This window comes from Corvus cornix, chromosome 2 (assembly GCF_000738735.6).
Source record: "Corvus cornix cornix isolate S_Up_H32 chromosome 2, ASM73873v5, whole genome shotgun sequence".
Classification (NCBI taxonomy): Eukaryota; Metazoa; Chordata; class Aves; order Passeriformes; family Corvidae; genus Corvus; species Corvus cornix.
In genome coordinates this window covers 92,500,440-92,527,882 of record NC_046333.1, presented here as the reverse complement: position 1 = coordinate 92,527,882, position 27,443 = coordinate 92,500,440, and the positions used below count along the sequence as shown (strand labels likewise).

Genomic DNA, 27,443 nt, shown 5'->3' with positions numbered 1-27,443 from the left:
TGCCCCATTTCACTAAGTCAAGGAAAAAGACCCTGTTCTCTATTTTCTTCACTACCAAAAAATTTGTTGTAGACAGTTTAAACCTTGGAGACTGCATACTTGTAACTCCATTCCTCACTACAGAAAGCAACATACTACCCTGTTATTCATTATAATCTACAGGCTTTCCTGTGCCCTTTAGCAGTTTTTACACAGGGCTATCATAGAACAAGAAATAAGCTTTTATTTTTTTTAAATAATACAAATATATTTATGTTTCGTTCATTCTTGGACTGGTGATGAAAATGCATATTGAAACAAAAACTTTAATGACATTCTGTGGGAGGAATGGTCATGGAACTCAGAATCCCTCCTTTAAAGCATAATCTTAAAGGAAGAAACCAAAAGTAGATGTAGTGTTTCCACAAGAAATTATATTTCTTATGTCACATGAATGTTTGCTACCTTGGAATAATCTGAAGGATTGAATGTATCAGTGGATAATAGAATTTTCCATCCTTGCTGCCTACACACATTCTACTACTTTAAAAATAAACACAATCTCTATTTTGACAAATTTAACTACATATTGAGTTTATTCTTCAGTAAGACAAAACCAACTTTCTTAAAGTGAAATGATCAACTTCAACATGCAAGCACTTCTGGCTGCTTAACTTTTTATTAATTACACAATCTAGTTGCAATGCAGAATAAATTTTTACTCTTCTGCTCCAAAACGAAGTTCTCCAGATCTTTGCTTTATCAAGAAAGGTTGGAACTTTAAGCAACGACAAACCTGTTCAGTTTTACCTTTCAGGCTGGAACTTGTTTTAAGAGTGGGTATGAAGTAGTGAACCCAGCTGCTCAAATGCCAATTTAAGGACTACCATAAACATACATCAACTGTCCCTCCATGAGAAAAACACCCACAATGGACCCACACTGCTCTAAACCATGCAGCTGAGGCATTGGGTCAAGAGGGGAAAAAAAGGTAGCAAAAGCAACAGATTGACCCAGCTGTATGTTTCATTTAAGTATTTTGTTTGTCTTTCTCCTCACCTAGTGTATCCAAAGGGATGCAAAACATACTGGTTTAAATTGCACTCTGAAGTCAACATAAGGGAAGACAAGTGGACAAGCCAGTCTTTGATAACACTGTTTCCACTGTACCATTTACATTACTGCAGCTGCCTGTTCGTACTTCTGAATAACAAAATCCTTCTGAAAGCACAGAATCACAACCACCTTGATCTGACTCATCCTTATTTGATGCTGAAGATGATGATGATTAGAACTAAACAATGGAGCACAGCAGCAAACATATGGATGATTCTGTGACAATTAGCAGTTCAAGTTAAATTCTTACCATCTTCCACTTTTACTATTACACAGTCACGTTATGCTCTGCAATCTCCACCGGAACTAACCAACACGTAAGCACCCAATTTATTAATCTCAGATCCAGAGCTTTTAGCAGTAATACTTCAGTATCATTAAGACACTTCTTGGGCTACAGATTTTGTTTTTCCTTCAGCATGATTGAGATGCTACTTTTCATCAAATTATCTCCTAATACTTCAGCAAGAAGCTAAGGTTTTGTTTGTACAACTATCAAAAGACAGCAACAGTACTTTGTGATGCAGCCATTCATAGTGTATGAAGTGTTTGCCCATACATTAAAACCACTGACATTCAGTCCGGTGTTGTTGCTCTTCCCTCTTTTTCTGAGAAACCAAAATGAGTAACATGTCAGAATTTCAAAATTACAAGCTTTCGAAAATACAATGGCATTTTGTTGCCTCTGTTTATCATTCCTTTAACATAAGAACTCTGAACTTTAGAATAAATCCACTTAGGACACAATCTAAACTTACATTATTTTAGTTATTTTATTTTCTTCATTCCAGGCATAACTGTGATGCAAACTCCACAAACTTTCACAGTCCTGCAAACTGCCAATCATAGTATATTAAAGCTCTCAGGACATCCGTTAGGTTGTCTCTAACAAATGTTTTACCTCAATTTTTAGGCTAGCGTTTGTTATTTGCTACCTTAAAATGACATATGAGTGGATAAGGGATAAAATCTCTCCAAATAAGCAGTGATTCTGTGTGTAACAGAAATACTACTCCACAGCTGCACTTTAATTGACAAGTTGGCATTGCTAAAACCTCCCAATTCAAATGAGGAGGTAAAAAAAAAAAGATACTTTTTTACAATTAATCCATTGGCTATCTTCTAGGGAAGAGCACTGATTAAAGCAATGCTACCTGAACCTGAAAAGAAAAATTCACCTTTAGGACCAGAGCTGCACATACCTTGAAGAATGAGAGGCTAATTTCAGACTGTATAAGAGCTATTTTCTTTCTGCCCTAAACAGCTGCTATGGGCCTGCACATATGCAGTCAATTTACCCTGGATAACTCTGGACAGCAGGAGAATAAATAATGCAGAGGACAGGACACATGCCACAGATATTCTGAAATGCACAAAAGAAGATCATACAGAGATTGGTCTACCTCTCTTCAAGGAATATTAAACCTGCCAGCTTCAAGCTGACTCCCACAAAAACATCCAAGCAAGTATTCCAGACTGGTCCTAAAAATAGTATGAACACACTAACATGGTGCAGTGCTTGAATTGGGAGCAAGTTTCGGACACTCTGGCTCTGCAATCGACCAGCTTCATGTAGCAATCTTACTGCTCTCAACATGGAAGGCTGCTGCAACCACAGCTGTTACTAAAATCCTCAGCAAGGTATCACAGCCATTTATTGGCTTATTTAAAAATATTTATTATCTGTATAACACCAATTATATGTACACATTTGCATTGGTTTAGCAAATTCTGCTGGCCTATGTTGACAGGAAAAAAAAACTAAAAAGAAAAAGGCCTTTCCCCACTTCAATTATACGTTTTTACCCAAAGCAGATTTAAATGCCATTCAATGGTAATTCCTGAGAGGCCTGCACACTCGCTGAGCTCCCTTCACTAATTAACGGATCATTAGTATGAAAGAACCCCTAACTGTTCACCCCCTGCACCACATACTGTCTTAATTACCTTTGTGAAGCAACCAATTTGTCTTTCAGTTATTTTGTCCAAAATCCCAAGTGAATTGACTCAACAGGGAGAAGGGAAAAAAAAAAAAAAAAGAGGAAAAAAGTTTTTTCATACACACATTTATGAAAATTCATAATTTTTATGACTGGCAAAGGATCTAGGAGCTAAGTGTTTCTAGCAAGAGTTAAGAGAGGGGATTTCAGTAAACTATGAGAGTCAGAAGTGATAGACTGACTAAAGGAACAAAAAGCTTTTCTTGGGATTACAAATACAGATACATCACTGAAAAGCTTTCCCTTTGTGCAGCTTTTGAGAAAGTTAATTATATCATCACTTCATAATCACGACAGCTATGGGAAGCAGCAAAACACTATCACAGCTGTTGTTTTCTTTTTCCAGACCATTGGAACAGGCACCTATTTCTTGCCTTTCAAAATACTTCCTTGCAGAGTTCCTAATGAACAAGTTCTCTCTATGTTTATGCCCAATTGCCACACAAATCCAGTTGGAGACAAAACATAAGCTTTACTGCCAGTTATTTTACAACAGAGATTAGACTGCTCTTCTTCTCTCCTTTTCACAAATCTATGAAAATAAAACCCAAAAAACCCTTGCAGACATTCATATTTTTTTTGGATGCACCTCAATGAAATACACAAGAAACAGGCAAGAATCACTGATGCCAGACAAGACAGAAGACAGGCTGGCTGCAAAAACACATGCCAAGGAACCAGGTCATTTACTATTCTCCACTTCTAGAGCTCTAGGCTCTGCCCAGGTTCCTGTTTCGTGAGCGTCATTTAAGATACAAAATTTCAGTCATTAAAGAAATACAAGCCACAGAGAAGTATCTCGCTCTGAAACAATGTAGCAAACAATATGCCCCAAATCCTTCATTTTGGTCCCAAAGTAAAGCAGCTGGGAGACTCCAACACATAAATGTGGAAAATCACATCTTCCAGGAAACAAAACTTTGGGCCTCCTGTGTTTCACTTCATTGTCACTGCTAATGCAATTTTTACATAGATGACTGGGGCTCACATTAAATCCTGTCTATAATCTACTATGGCATTTATTTTTTACCTAAAAATATGTACGTCACAGAACCATTGAATAAAGTGACAAGACCTGAAGGCACTTGGGTCTTAATTCAGTCCACTCATAAAACACGGCTCTAAAATCCAAAAGGGCCCAGAAGATGACCTAATGACCTTCAAGGAGAACCTCTTCAGAGTACAAAACCAATCCACTCCACTGAGCAGAACATTGGCAGAAGACTTCCATGGGTTAACACAGAATTTCTGGATGAGGTTTTAAAAGAAAAAAAGGCAGCAGACAGAAGGCAGAGGTAACAAAAATACTTGGTAGGAAGAGAGAAACACTGCTTGAGCAGGCAGCAGTCCAAGCTCAGCTGGAGTTGAGAGAGGATGTTAAGGTATGCTGGCAACAGAAGGAAGAGAGGAAGAGTAAGAAAATTGTAGGCCTGCTGCTCAACTAGCAGGGGACACAGAGACAGAGTACATAGAAAAGGCTTAGTCGCTCAATGTTGTCTTTGGCTTCTTTGGCTGATTTTATACTGATGAGGTCTGAGCCTATAGAAGAGTTGTAGGGAAAAGAAGCATTGCTCACATGAGTAAAAGACCAAGTTAGAAAGCTCTTCAGCAAGTGGGACATACACACAGCCATAAAACCAGACCAAATGTTTTTTCCTGGGTCACCAAGAGAATTATGGAAACCAATTTTCTTTCCAGAAGCCACATCCATCCAGCATATACTTGGAATCAGTAAATCATTCTGGTTTTTGTGGCAAGACATTTAGCTCTGTAAACAAGGAAAGAGTACTGGACATTGTTTGCCTTGACTACATTGTTTGCCTTGACTTTAGCAAGCTTCTAACATAGCACCTCAAAGGATCCTTAGACCTAAATTGTTGATGCATGAACTGAATAAGTGAACTATAAAGTGAGTGACACAGCAGCTGAACTGCTGAGCTCAAAGGGCTGTAACCAAAGATACCACATCTGACTGGCCTCTAAGGAAGTTTCTCCAGACCAATACTGGGTGTAAGATTTGTCTATAGTAATGATGGAACAGAGTGCCTCCTCAGCAACTCCCTGAGGATACAGGAACTGGGTGAAGTGGCTTACAAGATAGAGGGAATATCTTCTATTCAGAGATACTCAAATGGCTGGAGAAATGGCCTGACAGAAACCTTGCGAAGTTCCACAAAGGCAAAGTCCTGCATCTCTGGTGGAATAACCCCATACAGGCTGGGAGCCAACCAGATGGAAAACAGCTTTGCAGAAAAGGTCTTGGGGAGCAAGTTGAACAGGAGTCAGCAGCATGACCTTGCAGCAGAGACAACCACACACTGGGCCATGTTAGCAAAAGCGTAACCAGGAGACCTCGGGAAGTGATTCTTTCCCTTCATCTGGCACTTGTGTGAGCACATCTGAAGGATTCTGCCCAGCTTTGGGACCGCCTGTACAAGACATTAACATATGGAAGTGAAGCCCAGCAGATGGCTATGAAGGTGAATAGTGACTGGAGAACAGGTTATACAAGGAGAGGCTGTGACAGCTGCATTTGTTCATCCTTAAGGAAAAGTTATTACTGCTGCTACGAGTGACCTAATCAGAGGTTATAGAGAAGGCAGAGCCAGACTCTTCCCAAAGATGCAGTGACAGGACAAGAGACAATGTACACAATCCACATCTCCAGACAGACTTTTCAAAGAAAACAGTTTTCATTCAACACTAAAACAGGTGACCAGAGAAGTTGCAGAACCTCCATCCTTGGAATTATGTAAGACAACTGGAAAAAAACCTGGGCAATCCCATCTAAGTTAGTCTTGCATTGAGCAGGAAGTAATACCAGATGACTTTTAAGAAGTCCTTACCAATTTAAATGATCAAACTTACAGTGGCAAGCAAAAAACCAGAACTCTACAACTTGAGTCTATCAAGTTGTAAATACAGTGAGACTCTCAATACTCCCCTCCATCAAAGCTTTCTTGCCAAAGGCAGACATAGATCAAGAAACAAGGGAGGGAAGAAACCTAGAATATCCACCATAATAAGAAGAGATGAAAGATTTACTGTGTTCAGCAGAAACCTTGTGCTGCATATACAATTACTGGTTATTTGCTTAAAGTATGCACAGAGCACCTGCCTTTAGGTAACCATGCACGATGTTCTGTCCTCCTTGCTTTCGCCATTCCAACCATTACATGGTTTAAGGCAAGGAGCACTGCACTTCACATTTTGCTTAGTGTCACTGCAGATGACAGCATTTATGTCCTATTAGCCACATAAAGAGCAGATCTTGTGGATCACTACCATTAAAGGTGTATGCGCATGCATGTGAAGGAGCTTCCAGGTTTGGTTCACTCCTAGAAGAAGCTGCAAGTCACAGGTGTTTATCTGGAGGATACAGTACTGGAACTTTGCACATGTTTGAATGGCTCTTAGTTATAAAGGGTGTATTACCAGGGTAGTCAGATTCTCAGTAGTAGCATATATAAAAATAGGAAAAATTACAGAATTCTTTTGCAATATGCCTTGTTGCTTTTTGTAAGGCACTTTTACCAAAGCACGATCTAACATGGAAAGAGTCCTACAGCTGGTTTGGAAAAACACAGCATCCTCAACCAGCAGTGAAAAAAACATTCTGAGTTAGTGTTTAGTATAGCAGTAACTTTGCAGAATAACTCTTAACAATGTAAAAAGAAATACCTGAGAGACAGTAAACTTAAAAATAAAATTAAAGTTATTCAAACTTCTAAAATCTTATCTATTAACTTTTTTAAATTAGACTATATGAGCACTTGACATTACCAACAGTTTTGGAAAAGAAAATTGCATGTGTTTCTACCAATGATTAGGATGCTCCTGATGAAGGAAGACATGTCAAGGAGAAGAGAAGGGTAAAGGCAGAACTCTCAAAAGGAAATTTGATCTCACTTCCCTTCCTAATTCTCCATAATGCACCTCTCCTCCTCTACTTCTCAGAGGAGCTCTCTCCAGTTCGGAGTTTTGGAAGAAAATATTCCTTAGACTCTGATCTCTACACCCTATATTGCTTCTGCTTATGTCCCCAAATGTTCCTGTGTTTCCTCCTCTAGATCACTAGAGAACTCACTCTCAAATGGGGCAGGGGGAACAATGAACAAGTTACTGCTAATGCATCCATCCAAACCCACTCCATTATTAAAGCACCTATTTTTGAATGTACCTCTAGACTCTCCTGAAGAGGTTTTGAAGAAGGTCTGGTATAAAATTTACAGCATATTTGTACACTTGCCTTATGCATGAGACAATTCCCTCCCCTTAAGCAAACAACATATCTGGAAGCTGTACAAGCCTGCAAGGTGGAAAATCGGTTCTTCTGAATAGCAGCATATAATCCTTTAGTCTTTCAAATGAAAGAGGTTTGGTTAAAACACATAGAATGTGGTAATTCTGCTTTCTTGAGAAATCAATATAAGGACCAGTCTCTTGCTAAAGAAAACTGTCGTGCCAAAAAAACCACAAAAAAACCAACCAAGCAAAAACCAAAGCAGACTATGGAGAAGAACAGTAAGGATGTCAAAAGAAAAACCAAGGAGTGTGTCATCACAGCCATCAGCAACAGAATCTCTGAGATCTTACTGTCAATAACTCATCTATACATTTTCCAGCATTGTTCGAGTCTTCTGTTCCAAGAAACAGTTCCGTTTCTTTTCCCTTCTGAGCACTGCAAACAGGAAACTTGCCCATCATATGGCATAGCACAAAGAATGCAAGTTGTCCTCAAAAGAATTCAAGACTCTCCTGCTTCCCCCGCCCAAAAGGGAAAGTTCCTCAGTTACCTACTATTTCACTGTTTAGAAATAATGGCAGATAATGGAAAACTCAGAAGTCCTGTGCTACTCTTGGAGGGAACCCGTTTCATTGTATAAGGCTCAGTAGTCTAAATTTTGCCTGTAATTACAATTTCTGACTCATGCTCGTATTCATAGTATTTTGAGCAGCAGTCTCAATTACAAAATTGGTTTTCTTATACAAATGCAGAGAGAGGCAAATGCACAGAAATATGCTCTAGACATAAAATGTACAGAGTTCAACTTCTCTTTGGGCAACTTACTACACATTTAACACTAAAGTTAAAAGACAATTTTTATTTCATTTTACTTTCATTATTTGGGTACTTGGTGTCATATTATCAAGACATGGAAGGCAGTGGCAGTAAAACAAGAAACAAAACTATTACCCGACAGTATTTTTTCCAGTTAGGAACTTCCCTCTTCATTTTGCTCACTATCTGTTGGTGGTTTCCTCCAGTCACAGCTATTGCTCAGGGACACTGTGCATGAGCTTCAGGGAAGCACTGAGCAATACAAGTGCCTCTCAAACACATGCAGAAGAACCATGTGCAAGAGAGTCTTGTTCTAGAATTTCCTTTACAGGCAAAGTATACCTGACTGTGAGTACAGGCAAACATACAGAATGATTGGATAGAGCGAAGCCAAAGAACCACACCTTGCCTTAGGGGAGAACGTGATGAGCCACTCTCCCATCAGCATTTATTCCACTGTCTTGGATTGATCTTAAAGATCTGTCCTACCCAGTATTAAGCAACATACCAACAAGGCAGAAACATCTTACTCTCTCAAGGGCCCACATGACATTATCATGCATCTCTTATTCCAGTCTTGCAAACAGCTGTGCCAGACCCTCTACAGCCTGTGCTGTGCACTGCTCATCCCTCCACTCAGCTCTTGAGGCAGGGGTTGTGCCAGCCTGTACCTCTCCTGTCCTCACTCCAGTTTCTTTTCAAGTCCCAGCAGCCCAGTACAGTGCTGGAAAGCTGGAAGGGCAAAGAGTTGTGCTGGGACTGCAGGTATTCCTTTGCACTGCAATCTCCCTCCTGTCAACCCAAACTCTAGTGACACCAGGGACGAAGAACACTAGCGTGAGACACAAAGCTCTCTACAATTGTAGTGATCTCCTACTGTCAAACTTTAGACAAGAGAACTTCTTTTGATTTGACATTGCACCTTTTCCTCTTTTTTGCAGCATATTAAATCCCCATCTGGAAAAGAAATATGCTTATCCAAAAGCCTGGAAAAGTAAAGAATTTCCGTTAACTTCATCGCTACACTAAGCCATGAAGCTTAGTAAGCTGTTTTAGCAGCTACATATCATTGTGTATTCTGCCCTACAAACCATGGACGTAACACTAACAAGCTCTCTTAGCCACAAAATATGCCATGCCCCAAAAGACTCTGTCAGGTGGCACATCCTTCGGACCTGGACCAGAAGGCCAAGTTGCAATGCTGGTCTTGAGTGTTTATGGCAGATGGCAACAAGAAAAACAAAGTTACCAGAACTTTAAAGCCAAGCTGATACACTTTACCAGGGACTCTGAATATCGCAAGAAAACAAACAACACACTTCTACAAAGATTTTTCAGCCCTTCTAAAGAAAGAGGATCCCCTCACACTTCCAGACTGCTGAGAACAACTTTTCCAAAACTCTTAAATAATCTGCTAAAAGGAATGATTCATTGGCTTGATTCATGTAACTAGGCATCTTACAACACAGGGCCATGGCTGATATAATGATGCTGAATAATCACACAGATAACATTATACTTAATTGTATTTTTTTAAAAACAACTCTGGTCTGTATTTTTCTTAAACTTTTATGTACACAGTCTTTTAAAAAATCACATTAGAAATGGGTTTAAATGACCCATACACAAAGAAACAGCAGACAAAATACAGACAAGTTGCAGATTATAGCTATTTCCTGGTTTGGTTTTTTTCTGTTGGCAAACCTAACTCTAATTGATGCCTATTAAATTTGGATTGATCAACTGTGCCATGAAGAAAGAAAAAGTCATTAACCTGTGCCCACTTTTTCAAATTTGCACTTGTCCATTTAATGGACACATTCATGGTGTCGTTATACAGTACACACTCCTTGGTTTTGCTCAGTAGTCTGTATTTGAAGTAATAGTGAAAACCAATCTAGCACACAAGCAATATTGCTTTAATACACAGATGTGACTGAAAAGTATGAGGTTCTTCACGTCAGTCTCTCATATATTTATATATCTTATATTTAGCACGGTATTGTCATCTCTATATATACATTTCAAATGTGTTTTTTCAAACCCCACCAACCACATGTATTTCCTAAGCCCGAAACGACAGCAAGTTCATAATACTTTAACCAGAGCTTATCCAGGTAGAAAGTGCACATTACAAAGGGATAATGAATACTTGTACTGTTCATTATGTATGTGTCCTCACATTCCTAACCAATTCATTCATTCATTAGCAGCTATGTTACTGTGTACTCCTCTTCAGACTTCTAGAGTTCTATCTACCATTACCTCCAATTATTTCTTAATTTTCTGGCCAATTTTATTCTCCAAAATGTTTAAAATAGATTGATTAAACTCATTAGTATTTTAAGAGAAAAATCCTATTAAAATTTATTCACACAAGTCCCCCTTAGTTCTGCAAGTCACTTATATTATGAAAGGTCCAGAATCTGGCCCAATAAATTTCTGGAAAAGTAAGAATCACCACATCAGCCTGTTCAAAAAAAAAAAGACAAAAATTAAAAAGAGAAGTATAACACAGGCAACTTATCTCCACAAAACACACACATCAGTGATTGCATTTGTGTTTTGGCAAAGCCGGAAGGTGGCTTAGGTCATGCACATAATGCCAGCCTAAAAAAAACTAAAAAAAAAGCTGTAGTCTGACAACTAAAGATCACAGAATCAATTAGGCTGGAAAGGGCCTCTGAGACAATCGAGTTCAACCTAAGACCCAACACCACTATGTCAACCAGACCACGGCACTAAGTGCCACATCCAGTCATTTCCTGAACACCTCCAGGGACGGTGACTCCACCGCCTCCCTGGGCAGCCCATTTCAATGTCCAATCACCCTTGCTGTGAAGAAATTCCTCCTGACGTCCCACCTAAACCTCCCCTGGCGCAGCTTAGGACCATGTCCTCCCGTCCTCTCGCTGGCTGCCTGGGAGAAGAGGCCACCCCGCACCTGGCCACAGCCTCCTTTCAGGGGGCTGCAGAGGGGCTCCGTTACGGCCATTCGCGCCGGCTCCGGCCCCCGAGGAGCCGGGCAAGGCCGCACCGCCCGCCCGGCCACTGCCCCGGGCCCGGGCCCGGGCGCGGCCCCACCCCGTGCGCGCAAGCCTATCGGCCTCGGCCACACCGCCGGGCCCCGTGGCCGGGGCCGCTCCCTCCGCCCTCCCTCCTTCCCGGCCGCAGGCACCTGCTGGCGGGGGAGGGGAGCGAGACACGAACCCCGAGCGGGGCCCGCCGGCCACCCCAGCACCGCCCTGCCCGAGCCGCGCGGGGAAGGGAGTGCAGCGGGGAGCCGGCGACTTTTACCAGGAGGAGCAGAAGGCAGCCAGGGTCAGGCAGGAGCGGGAAGATGGCGGGTCTCATGGTAGATCGGGCGCCCGGGAGCGGGGAGGGGAGAAGCGCGGCTCCCACTCTCCGCGGCGGCGGCTCCTCCACTTCCCCCCGTCGCCAGGAAACACCCGGGCAAGTTCCACCGCGGGGCCCCGCGCTCCGCCGCGCGCTCCCGGGGCACGCCGGGAACCGTAGTTCCGGGAAGGGGAGGGCAAGGAGGAGGAGAAGGAAGGAAGGAGAGAGAGCGAGAGAGGGAGGAGGCGTGGATCCCAGGGCGCACCGGGGCTGCCCGCGGGGCGGCGCCTGGAGGCAGCGGCGCCCCGATGAGGAGAAGGGCGGGGTGGAGGTGAGTTACGGGGCGCAGCTGCAGCGCTGGGCAGGGAAGAAGGAAGGGAGGGAAGGAAGGAGAGAGGGAGGTGGCTCTCGCGGTCTGGGCGAGGCAGGGTTAACCCTTCCCGCCGTGGTGGCGCGGGTGTCCCGTGGCGCCGCACCCTCTTCCGCTCTGGATCGCTCCCTGCCAGCCCCCAGCGGCTGTCCGCGTTTCCTTTGAAGCCCGCTTTGTACCTTCAGCCGCCGGCACTGGCCACACGGAATTGCCTGTAGGGAATATGAGGAGGGGTATTTGGGTGCTGTGCGCCTTGTGGTCTTCGTGTCCTCAGAGTTTGGGAGGCAACTTTCTTCTGCTTGGGAGCCTGTGTGTGACGGGGCAGAGCGGCTGCTGGGAGGATTGGGAAACTTCAGCTTGAGTGGAACGTCATCGTTGATGTTTATCCCTTGGCGCTTCAGCAGATTTGCGCTTTCTGTCACTCCCTCAGTTCTAAATGCTGAAAATGAAGAACACCCAACATTCAGGGCTTCACCCTCTTCCAGTAAAACTTTGGACCTTACAGAATACGTACATGCTCTGAAAGCTTGCAGAGCTGTCTCAAAGAAATCACAGAAAGCTGCGCCTTGCGTTTGTCACATTTCCAATATGTACACGAGTGTAAGGAGGGAGACGGGGGTGTAACACCATTCAAAAGAAAATCCTTTACATCAGCCTTTTTCAAGTCAAGACTGGCTTGGTTTCAAAGAAAGCCTGACAGGCTCAGACTTTGTGTGACCCTGCAAAAATCTTATGGCCTGTCAGTTTCATGAGCTGCAAACACTCACATACGCATATGTCAAAATACAAGTCATGTATTTTTTATAGTCTGAAATTGAAACTTGGCTTTTATCACTTCTGCTGTGACTACCTTAAGAATTTGTGCTCTTTGATCTGTGGAATGAACATCTTCTGCACTAACTCACGTTTGAAAAGTCTTTGATATTTTTTCAAACCTCAGTCTTCTCTTGGAAACTGTATCAATAAAATTTGATAGCATGATTGTGTTATCATGTTTAAATTTTAACAACCTCATGTTTTGCTGAATAGAAAAAATATGTAATTCTTGTTATCTGCATAATGCAAAGTAGACATACCACTGTTTGGTAAGAAATTTCACGTACCTTGAAGAGGTCTTGGAGTCTATGTGAGTGTCCCTTCATTTTAAGTGACTTGAGAGGGCTAATCTTTTTCTACATGTTAGCTTAAAGAAGAAAAGTGAATTACTTACTTGATTCCAGTAATATGATGCGTATTACAGATAGTGCCAATTATGTGGCATTTTATAAGCAGATCTTTTACTTATTTCTTTATTTTTATTGACTGAATGCCTAATTTTTTGTTAATGAGGATCTTTATCAAGCAAGTCTTCCAGACAGCAGTTCATCTGATTGCTATATACATGAGAAAAATACCTGAAGAGTGTTACAAATTTTCCTTTTGTAGTTCCTCTTCATATTTCAGAACTTCTCTGATGCCCATTCAATGGAATCATGAAACTTTACTAAGAATTGCTGTAGAGATAATGGGTTGCTTCTCTCACCTGTATGATTACTAACACTTAATGCAGAAGTGACTTTTACGTTCATCTGGAAACTATGAACATCTTTCATTATTAATTCTCGTCTGTATGCAGTCAGTTTTATGTAAAAATTATTGTTGATGTTATTGGGACGTTTCTGGTTTTTCAGCAGGTTCTTTGGTATTTACTGAATTTTATGCTGCTGCCCCTGGATTTCTTATATATTGGTTTATTTGTTGAGAGGTAAAATGTGAAGAAAATGGAGGAACTAGATAGTAAGTTCCCCTGAGAAAATGCTTTTGAAGGTGCTGGGGTCCATCAGTGCTAATCGCTTCTTAAGCACCACCTCCTAAGGGCACAGGAGCAGGCAATTCCAAAATGTCAGAAGTCAAGCAGATGAGGTAGAAGGTTGGCTTGGCTGACCAGGGATCTTCTTTTGGAGCTAATGGAACAAAAGAAGGTGTAAGCCCAATGGAAGTAAGGTCAGGTGACGCATCAGTTGATGGAACCTTTTTGGAGTTCAGTAAAGCTTTCAGTATTGTCTCTCACGGTATCCCCCTGGACAAAAAGTCCAACACACAACTGTATAAACACATCACGTGATGGGTGAGGAAGTGGCTCATGGGTCAGGCACAAAGGGTTACAGTGAATGGGGTGACATCAGACTGGAGACCTGTCACTAGTGAGGCTCTGCAGGGTTCTCTTGTCGACCCTGTGATTTTCAATATTTTCATTATTGACTTGGATACATGACTGGAAGGGATACTAAACAAGTTTGCAGATGATACAAAACTGGGAGGAGCTGTTGTCTCCCTTGAGGGTGAAGAGGCCCTATGGGGAGACCTCAGCAAATCTGAGGACTGGGCAATCACCAACTGTATGGAGTTTAACAAGGCAAAGTGCTGGATTCTGCACCTGGGTGTATGGACAGACTGGGGAATGAGATGCTGGAAAGCAGTGCCATGGAAAGGGAGCTGGGGGTCCTGGCTAATGGCAAGTTGAACATGAGTCAGCAGTGCCCTGGCAGCCAGGAGGGCCAAGCCTGTCCTGGGGGGCATCAGGCACAGCATCACCAGCCTGGCAAGGGAGGGGATTGTCCCGCTCTGCTCTGCACTGGGGCAGCCTCACCTTGGAATATTGTGTGCAGTTTTGGGTGCCACAATGTAAGAAGGATATGAAACTATTGGAGAGCATCCAAAGGAGGGCAATGAAGATGGTGAAGGGCCTTGAGGGGAAGCTGCATGAGGAGAGGCTGAGGTCATTTGGTCAGTTCAGCCTGGAGGAGACTGAGGGGAAACCTCATTGCAGTCTGCAGCTTCCTTGTGAGGGGAAGAGGAGAGGCAGGCTGATCTCTTCTCTGTGGTGACCAGTGACAGGACCTGAGGGAATGACCTGAAGCTGTGTCAGGAGAGGTTTAGGCTGGATGTTAGGAAAAGGTTCTTCACCCAGAGAGTGTTCAGGCTGGTACAGGCTCCCCAGGGAAGTGGTCACAGCACCAGCCTGACAGCGTTCAAGAAGAGTTTGGACAACGCTCTTGGGCACATGGTGTGACTCTTGGGGATGTTCAGTGCAGGGCCAGGAGCTGACTTCAATGATGCCAGTGTGTCCATTCCAATTCAGGATATTCTGTGGTTCTATACTGCAGGACTATAATAAGTTGATACTTGATAACAAACATTATTGGGTACTGAATTAAAGCATGCAGGGCAACACTCTGAAGAACAGTCTGTTGGTTTTGTAGAGAAACACTTTACAGACTTTGGCAAAGCTTATGGGATGAAATTTGTGTTTAAGGTAATGAAACTACAATATATACATATATTTAATGTAGGCTTTTTTCTGGTGAATTTTTGCCAGAGGTAGATTTATTCCACAGATGAAAACCATGTTTTTTCTTTTCTAACAGAAGCATCTTTAGCATTGTTTGAGTAGTTTTAATGACTCATTATAAAATTAATTCTTTTTTATTGACGTGGTTTTGGTTTTTTTTCTAGAACTGAATTCCTACAAAAAATGCTGGTGGCACAGATCTGACCTATAGTAATACCTTGAAAGAGTATGAATATTTCAGCAAACTGCCTCTTCAGTGGTTCCTCGTTAGCATCTGAAGTGCATGCTGCTGCTGTTAATGGAGATAAGAGTACCCTCCAAAGGCTAATAGCAGGTAAATGTTTCCATTGTAGGTGCATTTAGATTACTTCAGAACTGAGGCTTTTTGGTTTTGATTTACAGCTCTGATCTGATATTTTTGATTTCTTGATTATATGTGCTTCTAGAATAAATGTTGCCCTGAAAATATGACTGATTTTTCTTACTTTTTGTTACCTGTTGCCTTTGACTGGTACTTCTTTGTGAAGTAAACCAGAAAGTTGGTAAGTGATAGAACCCCTTTCAGGGAATTTGAAGTTCTGGAGAAGTGCTTTGTGCCAAAATATTTTGGCTGCAAATCCTTATTTTTTTAATTGCTTTTTGGGAAATTTGATAAATGTGTTTTTACAGATAATTTATTATAGTTTCTGAGGTCTTGTCACTGTGTGGTATTTGTGAACAAAATGAGCCAGCCTTATTTGTTACTTTGATTCTGATAGACTGGCAATGTTTCTCAAGAGAAATTAAAGGTAATGAGAGAATCTAGTAATATTGAATCTGAAGTAAAAAAAAATTCCCATCCATTAAAAAGCTCAGGATTTTGCCTTCCCATGCTCTCCGGGAATGATATGGCATTCCAGTTTAATAGTTTTCAAAAGCAGTATATATTCTGTGTTCCAAAAACAGTCTTGCATATATTTGGAAGGCTGCCATATGATAGGTGAAGACTTGGATTTTTCAGAGCTTCTGATTAAATGCAATTCCAGGTGATACTCTAGAAGCTCTCTTTGCTCAGTCTTTTTTGGAAAATCCTATTCCTGGAGCTTGGCAAGGGTTGTAGGACTGTGAAATAATAAGAAGTCTTATAATAATAGTAATAATAATAGTAATAATAGTCTGAATTTATGCTGTTAACTGGCAGTTTTAATGGGTGTGAAGGCTTTGATGTTAATAGCATGAAAGCAGCAGTCAGGTTTCTTTATGTATCTTCTGCTGACCTGTGTTGAAGGCAAGGTGGTAACCTGTGTGGATCTGTTGTCCAAGCTGTACAGAAAGCAGTAAGGCGCTCTTCCTTACAAGGTGGATCTAGTTTTCTCTAAAGATAACTAGAACTGATTTGACTCAAACAGGAACACATTTGAGGCAACTGATTTTCTAGAAGCTCCACTTGTTGAAACAGTTCTTTTTTGTTGGGCCTTCAACTTTATTTTGTCATATGATGGTTCAAACATGTACTGTTTGCATTTAATTCTATCTATTTGCTCTTTTTAAAAACATTTTATAAACAGCAGATGAGTGGTTGATACAGAGATACTTCTAGAAACCTGTGAGATTCAACTACGCAGTAGCTTTAAATACCCAGGTTTCTAAAAAATCCTTCTGCCTGCGTGTGGAGGTGGAAAAAAATCTGAGCTTTTAAATCCTGGCTAGCAGTCAGAAGCAACAAAGAGCTTTTTCTGACTTCAGTATGTTTTTGTTAATCTCAGAGCCAAAAAACGTATTTTTGGAAGCACAAAGGAAAAAGTATTTCTGTGTTGCTGGTACATCTTGTCAAATATACCACAAAACAGCCATTAGAACCAGATAAGGAAGTTGCTCTTCTTTTAATGACACTCATGCAGCAACGAGATAAAAATGCTGTTTTACTTTTGCTTGGGAGAGTGAACGGCACAATCCTTGTAGCATTTGCTATACTAGCAAAATTTGGCTTTTCTGCTTTGCCATGTTTTGACAGGATATGACACAGACCTTACTTTTGCCAGAACTGGACCAAAAAGAAAAAGAACCAAACCAAAAATGTCACGTATTGCCTAGCAGAAGAAGAATGCATTAGAGTAATATTTTTAGCTGTTTACCAGTTGCTGTTGAAAGTACAACTTGATGCCAGAAGCAAATTGAGAAATTGGTGCTATTCACCGAATTTCATGACTGCACTCAACAGCAGCAGCAGCTAAATCAGGACAGTACTCCAGCGTTATGTGTGCTGTGTGTGCTGGATTGCTGAACAACACTTTTCTAATACAGACAAGCTTTGCACCTTGATACATAGCCAGCAGTGTATGCAGCGATGGAAAGTCGTGACTTTCTCCTCCTTTCAGGGAGGACCTTTCAGCCCCTAAATTCATTATTACTTTCCTCTTTGTGCTTTCCCTGTTCAGTTATTAACATAGGAGGGGCATAGAGGCTGGCCAAAAGGATTTTTAGAGCAGCCCCCTCAAACCTCTTTGGTGATTTTTCCTTCTGCCATCTGTAGCTTGGTGGAGCGTGTGTGGTTGTATACAAACATAGATGCTTTATTTGCATAAAATTAGAGTATAGATGAATTTTAAAGGATCAGGTGTTCGAAGTAATACAGTGTGTTCTGCATAATGTGTTCCTTTTGACACTCTGTGCCGGAAAGAGGCACAGACAGAATCAAAGGTAAGTAGACAATTTATTTAGAGAACGAGGGCTTTGGAACAAAGTATCTCTGTATGTTAACTGCCACTAATGCTTAATCACAGGACTTTCTAAAAATCCTGTGGGTTAAATACCATAAAGTACCTGGCAAGTGTTAATTGTATAACCAGTGTTCTAACAGAAGTGTGCTAATTGTTTGCATTGCAAGAAATGTCCTGTACTGTATCACACTGTTTTAGAGTTGTATGTTCTTGGGCTCTGGGGAATGCTCACAGTATTTTCTTTCCTGTGTTTTATACAACACTGAACATGTCTTTAATTAACAGTTCTTCAATGTTAAAATCCATCTGTATGATTTTGATCCTAGGGAAAAAGAGAGCAAAAATTAATTTTGTATTTGCAGGATAATTTTCCATTTAATGCTTTGGGAAGAGGCATCTAATTGTTTTAATTGTTTAAAAGACCTCAATAATGATTAGAATAGTCATTATACTGAAGTGTCTTTTCAGTCCAGCTCCTCATTCTAATGCATTGCTTGCATCCAAATGCTTCTAAATATCTGTTTGATGTTTCATTGTAAATTTTAACTAAGCTATGGGTTACAAATATGCAGTTGTGTGCTACTGTTTGATCCTCCTCTACTTCTCTCTTGACTGTTCTACATTGTGGGAGGTAGGATAAATCTCAAATCAGATATGGCAGAAGGCAAGATTCTTGCAAGTGACAAGAAATTGTCTGTCTTTTAATAATTAGGGAGAATTCACACCCTCCTGCTGCCCTTTCTCATTTTCTGGTCTGAAAAATGCATAGAAATGTTAAGAGTCTGATATGACTGCTTTCATAGAGTGTGAGGAAGTGGTGAAGCACAGCTATGAGAGTTAAATTTTGGACTTGGGCCCTGGATTCTGTAGTGTTCACGACCTCTGTTGGCAATAAGCTTATGGAATGCATATTCTGGTGAGCTGAGGACTTTGAAAGGGGAGGGATCTAACAAAATTTCTTTCTTAGGCAGATATGTGAAGAGAATTTGTTTTTGCCAAAGCAGATTTTAGGTATGCTAATATATGAATGTTTTAAAGGCTGCCTGTGCTTTCACGATTGCAAAAATAATGATCTGCTGCAGCAAAATTGTAAAGTTCACAAGATGTTGTGGCTACTGACTTTCATCAGCTTAATCCCCCCCTTGGCACCTGATGGTGATATAGTAGCTCCTAGCCCTTGTCCCGTCTCTTAGCCTGAGCACAAAGATGCCCTTTTAGGGAAATGCTCACAGGATTTTAACTATTCTAAGGGCCTTACAGAGCCTGGTAAGCAAAAGGAGAAAACCTACTGCTAGCTGAAGATAGTTTCTTTACCTTAAAAAAAACATGCAGAAGCTTCAGGCAAATTACTGGCATCAAATTTTGAAGTTCTTGCTCATTTTTCCCTCAGACTGTATACAGTCATGGAAACTCATTGTCATCAGCTACATCACTTTTTGGGAACTGAAAATGAAAACAGGTATCTGTTGCTTTACTTAGTTGCATTGCACTTGAGCTTTAGGCCATTTCTGCTTGTCTTCAGTCTCTAAATCTTATATCCTCCAGCATTCTATAACAGAAAGGGAACTGGAATTTGAGGAAGAGGTACTGGTTTTGCACACTGCTGATTTAAGAACCAATGTTACCTGAGCATAAGCCCATGTGCTTATGTCTTATTGGGCGAAATGAATGTGTATGTATTTCTCTTAATATATTTGAGTGTTCAAGTCCCATCAGCTTCAAGTAATCTAAGACGCTGTTGAGGTTATGTTAACACTTAGCAGTGAAATGTGGTTTAGTGATGTCTACGTGGCCATGTTGAACTAAAACTGGAAGAGCACGTGACTGTACTTAGTTAATTAGAGAAACTGGCTCTTTGGTAGGGAACAGTGACATGTTAAATTATGCTTTGGACTACAATATCTGCAGAGGAGCAGGCTAAACAGCAGTGTGAAGGTGAGTATTATAATGCAAAAAGGTGTTCAAAAACCAGCCTGTTTCTGAGAAAGCTAGATGTAGGTCAGTAGAAGACTTCTTGTGGTTTTGGGGTGTTTTGTTTGTTTTTTAATAATTTTCTAGTGACGTAAGAATTAATTGTAAAACCAGTGGATTTTCAAGGTGAAGTGGCAGTCAGAGAAGACAAGGCCACAGGTGAGGAATAAAAAAAATTTTCTATGTCTGCATCACAGAGGAGTTTGGAAATGTTCTTGAACTTTTTTTGCAGAGCAAAAAGAATTTTCTCAATGCAAATCACACTTTCAAGGCAAAAAAAAGTGTTACAGAGTGAATCATGTGATTGACATGGTATTCACTCTGTAGTTTTAAAGGAACTAAGAAATGTAGTGAGGGAGTCAATGATTGCTCTGACTGGCAATATCCTCCTTGACAGTGTTTTTTATAACTGGCTTGATAGTTAGGGAATGAATTTTAATTCTTGATATTCCCCTTGATTCATATTTAATCTGCTTGATTCTTCTTCTGGGTGAATCAATAGAAATTATAATTAAGAAGACAGTTACTGGATATGTAGATAAGTATAATATGCTGGGGGAGAGCAAAGACTGTGTAAAGAAGCAGCATGCCTCTGCTGGAGTCCTTTTGAAGCATCAACAGTCATGCAGACAAAGGAATAATTAAAGAGCAAAACTAATTTGCCTGTAAAATTCAGTGTTCCTTGAGTAATTGTAGACAACATTGCTCTGTTGGAGATCTGGAGACTCTGGATGTGTGGGGTTGTTGATACCCGTGAAGTTAAAGGTGCTTGCCTTTATGTGGTGACATCATGGAAATATGAAACTTTATATTGAAACTGCTTTGTTTGGAGGGTTTTTCAGACTGTGAATAAGAATAGTGTTTTGACTTTTTTTGAATAGGTTATCAGATTACTGCCTTACTAACCTTATCAATTCAATAAAGCTTGGGAAGTATTTTAGTAGTTTCCATACTGTAAGGGACCCTGAAGTAAATAATGGTATTGATGTAATATTGACGTTTATGCTTTTAAAATAAACATTACTGTGAGTAGGCTTCAAAGATTGTTTTAGTTACAGTGTTTACAGGTTTCAGGATGTCTATTTGGTTTCTGTGCTGTTGATATTTTTTAAACTAATCTGTGCAGCCAAGATCTGTGTAATTATTTTAAAATTATTTATAATTATGCCACTGCAGAATGTTACTGGTGGTAGGTGTATTCATGGAACTAATGTTTTCTGAATGTACTTTTCTCTGTAAATATATTTTGAAATATTCTGTAACTGTCAGTAAAAGTAGGATAAAATGTAATAGCTCTGAGTTTATCATACACTCCATCTTTTTGCTCACCCCAGTCATATTATAATGAGATACCTGCTGTTCATATTATAATGAGATACCTGTTGTTCATATTATAATAAGATGACTTTTTAATAAAAAAGTACTGCTTTTAGCTATATACTAATATACTTAACTGGTTTAAGTGAGAGTTTTGTTTTGGTTTTTTTTAGGAAACTCTGAGCTGAAAGATAAAGAGGACCAGTTTGGAAGAACTCCGCTTATGTACTGTGTGCTGGCTGACAGGCTGGACTGTGCAGAGGCATTGCTGAAGGCTGGAGCTGATGTTAACAGAGCTGATCGCAGCCGAAGAACTGCTCTCCATCTTGCTGCACAAAAGGTAATTACCTTACAAGTGCTTATAACATTAGGACTTTCACAACAGCTGTGAGGTGGGCTGACGCTGGCTGGACACCAGACACCCACCAAAGCTGCTCTATCACTCCCCTCCTCAGCTGGACAAGGGAGAGAAAATATAACAAAAGGCTCATGGGCTGAGATAAGGGCAGGTAGAGATCCCTCACCAGCCCCTGTCACAGGCAAAACAGACTCAACTTGGGGAAATTCGTTTAATTTATTACAGTCAAAGCAGAGTAGCATAATGAGAAATAAACCCAAATCTTAAAATCATCTTCCCCACACCCCTCCCTTCTTCCTCAGCTGAACTTCACTCCCGAATTCACTACCTTACCCTGCAGACAGTGGTGCAGCAGGATGAGGAACGGGTGTTGCTGTCAGTTCATTACTGTCTGTTTTTCCCTTCTACAATCTCAGTCTGTTGTACTGTCCAGTTACATTGTCCCACTGAAGAAGTGCTAAAGGAAGTATTCAACAATAAAATAAAAGGCAACTGAAAGTATAACTTCAGAGCCACAAGAAATCGTTGAGTGTGGTTAGGCCTGGGGGGAAGTGTCCACAGTCTCTCCACAGGAGAATAAGCAGGCTGCTGGTAGGAAAAGCAAAAAAAAAGGGGGGGGAGGGGCTTTGGCTGCTAGCCAAGACATTTGAGTTCATAAACTGTGAAAAAGATTCCACAGAGAAGATTAAAAATTCAAACTGAAAGAAACAGCCTTTTATTTACTATTTTAGTTTTTATAGTATGTTTGTAACTGCTCAAAAATTAACACTTTTTTGTCTGTGTAAACTGTCCTTTGGTACCAGTTAGAGTGCCTGCCATGATTTTCATAGCAAACCATTTCTGTGGATAATATCTTGTCACTTGTTCATAATCATTCACATGTTTTAATACAATTTGCAATTTTTTATTATTTTATTTTAATTAGGTTTGCATAAAGGTAGCTATAGTATGGTCATGGTATTTAGTAAGGAGCAGTTAAATAGAGGACCATTTGGGAAGACTATAATAAGGTGATGTTTTCTAGGTATGTTTGCATGGGAGTCCATAGGGACTGTGTGGTCTGTGTTACTGCATCCCTTACTGGGAAATAAAGTGCTGTAGGTTGTAGTTGCCTTGACATAGGTGAATTCATCTGCTTGGTTACATACCATTACACCCTGATGAAATAATTCAGTCATCATCATAACCTTGTTTCCAGGATTAATTTTGTATTTCCAAGGGACTGACCAGCTTACTGTGAATGTTGTTGTTTCAAAGATAGGTATTTCATAAAAGCAGCAATGTCAGAGACTTTAAAAAATTGCTGTAACATCCTCTACTTGTCTGGTGTTCATACACGCTTTTAGATTTTATGATGTGATAGACATGCGAATATTTTAATCACATTAAAAATTGAATTTTAAAAGTTATGTTTTCCCCAGGTTCTTAAAATACATTTTAGCATATTAAAACAATATAAATTCTTGTCTAAATCTTTGTCTTAATGTTCATATTGTGGATATTTGTATTATACCAATTCAGGGCGAGAGAGATTTTGCCTTGGCATAATATCCACTAACTGCATGTGCTCTCCATTTCCTTTATGTCTTGCTTCAATCCTGAAAGTGCAGTTTGTACCATGGGATACTTGGACCATCCTAGATGTGTTTTCAGTTGACAGTGCAGATGAAAAGGAAGGTAAAACAGCATGAGGTAAAGATTGTGGCAGTAGATTTTATGTAATCACACACTTACTGTGTAACGTACTAGATAGATGTGATTCACCCCATAGCTGGGTAAGTGCTTGTACCATCATTAGTGCTGGGGGCAAAAGGTGGTTAGGAAACAGCCCTTGAAACTGCTTTTTATTTGCCTCACTTAGCTGTCCTCTAAGATTCCGTTCTTTGTCTTCTGAACAGTTACTTGCTATTGATGTCAGCTTATGAAATTAACATTTCATGTGTGTAACATTTTGTCTGTAGTCTTTCCATATTAACATTTTAAGATCTACATTTCTGCCACGAGCGTCTTCTGAAAAATATATAAAATTAAAATTCAAAACAAGTTAATATTTCATGCAGTTTTGGCTGTTTAAATAATGTTTTGCATTCTTCTCATTTCTCACTGATACTTTTGGTTTATAATCTATTTTTTTTCTCCAAAGTAAAATTCCCTAGTAAAGTTGACTTTCAGATAGAAAAAGAAACATGCTGTGAGGTCACCAGTTTTCAAAGTTTTTTTGTCCACGTTGGTTAATCATGAATATACATATTTACCAGGGCCAATGTATAGTTTTTGTTGTGTTCAAGCTTGTGAGTTAGTAGCTCTCCTGTGCTTCATCAAAAATAGATTCACGTGACTTTACAAATCCCCATTAATTGGTAGTCACAAGTATAATCTTTAGAAGGGCAGTGCTTGGAGATTCACATTCCTAAATTGTACTTGCGTTGCGTCCTAATTTTCCTTTTCTTTGGAGAGAGAAGTTAAGATTTACAGACCTTTACATGCAACCAGTGAAGAGGCAGGAAAAGAAAAGACACTTCTTTCTACACTGATGTTTTTAACTAAAGCAGATGGAGGTAAAATGAAATAAGGTTTCCTGAGTCACAGCCTGCCTCTCTAAGTATTAGGATTACTTTTGCTGTTCTTTGCTGTCTCTTTGAAGGGTTTTTGGGACACCTTGCTCATCAGATCACAGCAGACAGACATTCTGAGGGCCAGAGTTTGTTGCCAGAATATTTGAGACTCTTTAGGTTATCATTCTGCAGGCTGCCTTTATGTGGCCCTTGGCACTTGTTCCTCTGAAGCAGTCTTGCAGCTGATTTGACAAAAAATGATCTCTGCTGCCTTTCTTTGGAAACCACAGAGCTGTCTCAGAGGCAAAGAGTTTGTGAGAAAATGCTCTTCTAATGCCAAGCAGAAGCAATGATTTAGCTATCTTGGACTGAAGAGAGATGAGTGTCTTCATTCATGTGTTTGGATTCAAGATGCTGTCCCTCCTATTAGTAATCCTGGTTATCATTTTAAAAAATCGGTTTTGTTCTCTGCAGGATGAGATGACACTTCCCATTTTTCTGTCTGGAGATTTCACTGTAAGAGAACTGCCAGTTCATGTCTTTCAGTCCTAGTAAAATTGCTTGCGGGTTTTTTAATCCCTATAATAGAACAAACATTCAGAAATGTGGCATTGACCTGAATTCAGTCATAAATCATCAGTATTAAGTAAAATGAATTAGGATTTCAGTTGCTTTTCTTCTCTAGGATGGATTTCTGGTTGGATAGGACTTAAATGAACAACTGTAACACATCATTCCATTAACACTTACGTAACTAGCTTCTGACTGCACCTGTGTGAGTTGCAAACCTGGCTGTACTGGGTGGGTATATGTATGCATACACATAAGTACATATCAGCTCTACATTATATTTTATTCTTAACTTCCACCTCTCTGCAAGTTTTATGCTTCCAGCTATTGTCTGCAGAATAGGGGACAGCCTTTGCTTCCGTCATGTTTGTTATTACTGTTACGTAAGGAGTTTATTCTGTAAAAGCATTTCTTTCAGTCCTTCAAAATGCCAACAATCACATCCAGTGTTCAAAATACAGATTCTTATTTCTTGATAGTACAGAGTTCTTCTTAAATTACAGGTAAAGATTTCAGCACTACCCATATGGTCAGACAAAACATTCTGATGGGATAGTCTCACAGTAGTTCCTTGATCCCTCTCTTTTCCTAATGGCAACTGTAACTCCTTTTGCAGCAGTTACTTTGTTACTTGCAGTTGTGTAGTTGATCTCCTCCCGGTATTCTGGTGCACTCCAAGTGCCTTTGCTTTGTTTCACAAATGTCCTAGAAGACATGTTTCAGAACCCTGGTTTGTCAATAGAGCTCTATTTTGATTTGGTTATCAATAAACAGTACCAAAATTTCTGCACTTGATATAAATGCAGTTCACAGTCTCTACCAGAATTATTTCTGATAGCATAGCTGGGCAGACTGGCCAGTGCTCATACATGTTCTTTCAGTTCCAAGGGTTTCAACACAGGAAAGAAGTGAAGCTGATCTGATGATATCAGTACCTCTGTCTAGTGCTGTTTTAATAATCAGGTCATATTTACCAGTTAATGAGGAAACTCAAGTCTCAGAACTCAGAGTTGCTGTGTCATCCTGGTCTTGCCATGCTTCATTCAAATGGTTTTTGTCACTGGAACATGTCTACAAAGCAATAGTTACGTGAAGAGCTGTCAGGTTCTCATCTGTTCCCATCTCGACAAAAGATTCTTATAATCTCTCTGTCTCAGACTTCACTAATGACATTCTGGACTATTAGCAAGAAGTAAGTCTTAGGATATCCCCTTATTTATTGGTCCATTGTCGCCTTTCTAAGCCTAAGCATTCTCACACCTTTCTTTGTAGAAAGTTCCTGAAACTAAGAAGGCAAGGTCAGAAATTTCAGCTGTACTATTTGCAACACTAATGCTTTTTGAAAACCAGGTGTGGTTCTATATTGATATAATAGCCTTCGATGAGTGGTTGCTTAATGCTAATATTTATGTTCTTAATGGTTAGTCTTCTGTTTAGTGATAGGCATCCTTTATATTACAGCTTTTAAGCTTTATACGTCTGTTGGTCTAAAAAAGATTTTTTGCGTGAATAAAGAGATACATTTAAGCACATAGAAAGTTCAACTAACAAGTATGCTTTTCTCTCTATGGAGAATAATATAGTACAGTGCAATGTGAGATGATGGGCTGAGAATAATCTCATGTAACTAAAAATTTACATTGCAGACATCTACATATAAGGTAGCCACGTATATAACTTCTAAAAGCAATGCGCTCAAGGGTGCAGTCATTCACCCTAAAGTGAGATGAGTACTCTAAGGCACACTGACTAGCTCATTCTTTCTTTTAGGCATCTGACTGATGTAGGTTTTCATGTTGTCAATGTTGTAATTGTGACAAATTAATCTCACCCAAGACATACATTTTTTAGCAACTTGTTTTCCGATTGTTCTTGACATGAGCTTTCATAGTATCTGTCTTTTTTTCATTAGCTTTATGATGGAGATGATTCAGCCTTTGTAGGCCGAAGGCTATGTGAATGAAGTTACTTGGTGTTTTTCCTTTTGGATTTTCTTCTGTTCCACTTCTTCCTCTCTATTCACAAATGGACAGGTCTCACAAGCAATTTTGAAAGGGTGTGCACCCCTTAAAAAAATAAGAAAGGAGAGGTCAAGTAATTAACTTCATAAAATTTAAATTAAAAATCAATCAAACAAAAAAACCTCAAAAATCTAAACCCACCAGAAAACGATACAAGTTATTGCTGGAGTGCACCTGTGAAGATTGCCATGGGAGCTTCAGAGGGTGGTTGTGACTTCCTGAACACGGATGTAATTTACTGGGAACTGAAACTGTGACTGATTGCAACAGAAGTAGAATCATTAGCATAATTTGCCAGTGATTTCACACTGAGGAATTGTAGTACTATATGGGTACAGATTGTTTAAGCTTCTAGAACTTAGATTATTGTGAAATAAACATGCTGTGGAGATTTGAGTACTGGGACTACAGTTTAACAACAGACATTCATTTTCAGTTGTAGGCATTCTGGTAGCAATTTGCTTCTAGTGTTAAATTGCAACTTTTTTAAACACTGACATGTGATACTTGTGAACGGAAATGTTTCTACATACCCAAATTACCTGTATATGTTTTGTCATTTATCTTTCATTAAGGAATTCCAGTTTAAGGGGAACAAAAAGCAGGCCTGTTTCTTTCAAAATTTCTCACAGAGAATGCTCACTTATAAGCAATCTGTTTACTTTGGGGAGTAATCCACCTGAATCTTTCTGAATACTTTAAGCACAGCCTTTTGTGTTCATAGGGATAGAAGAAAAAAATCAATATTTTTTTGCTGG

General features: G+C 40.0%; 2 protein-coding genes across 10 annotated transcripts in view; one reads left to right on the top strand and one right to left on the bottom strand.

Moving 5' to 3' along the window:
• Positions 1-11,685, bottom strand: part of ERP44 (endoplasmic reticulum protein 44) — a 47,965-nt gene extending 36,280 nt beyond the window's left edge. Inside the window, exon 1 of one of the 2 annotated variants that reach the window (XM_039550192.1) lies at positions 11,455-11,685. In XM_039550192.1, coding sequence (XP_039406126.1) covers positions 11,455-11,511 — 57 coding nt within the window. In that variant the 5' untranslated portion in view covers positions 11,512-11,685. Of the gene's footprint in view, positions 1-11,101; positions 11,168-11,454 lie in introns of those variants that run through there. The other variant, XM_039550193.1, reaches the window with a different exon arrangement.
• Positions 11,686-11,735: 50 nt separating this feature from the next.
• INVS (inversin) overlaps positions 11,736-27,443 on the top strand; it is an 85,062-nt gene continuing 69,354 nt past the window's right edge. For 3 of the 8 annotated variants that reach the window (XM_020584245.2, XM_020584244.2, XM_020584243.2), the window contains exon 1: positions 21,434-21,521. Coding sequence is in view for 4 of the 8 variants with exons in the window: in XM_020584247.2 (XP_020439836.2) it covers positions 15,423-15,528; positions 21,355-21,521 (273 nt within the window). In the remaining 4 variants the exon portion in view is untranslated. Of the gene's footprint in view, positions 11,825-15,358; positions 15,529-21,354; positions 21,522-27,443 lie in introns of those variants that run through there. The other 5 variants (XM_020584247.2, XM_020584241.2, XM_020584242.2 and 2 more) reach the window with 5 other exon arrangements.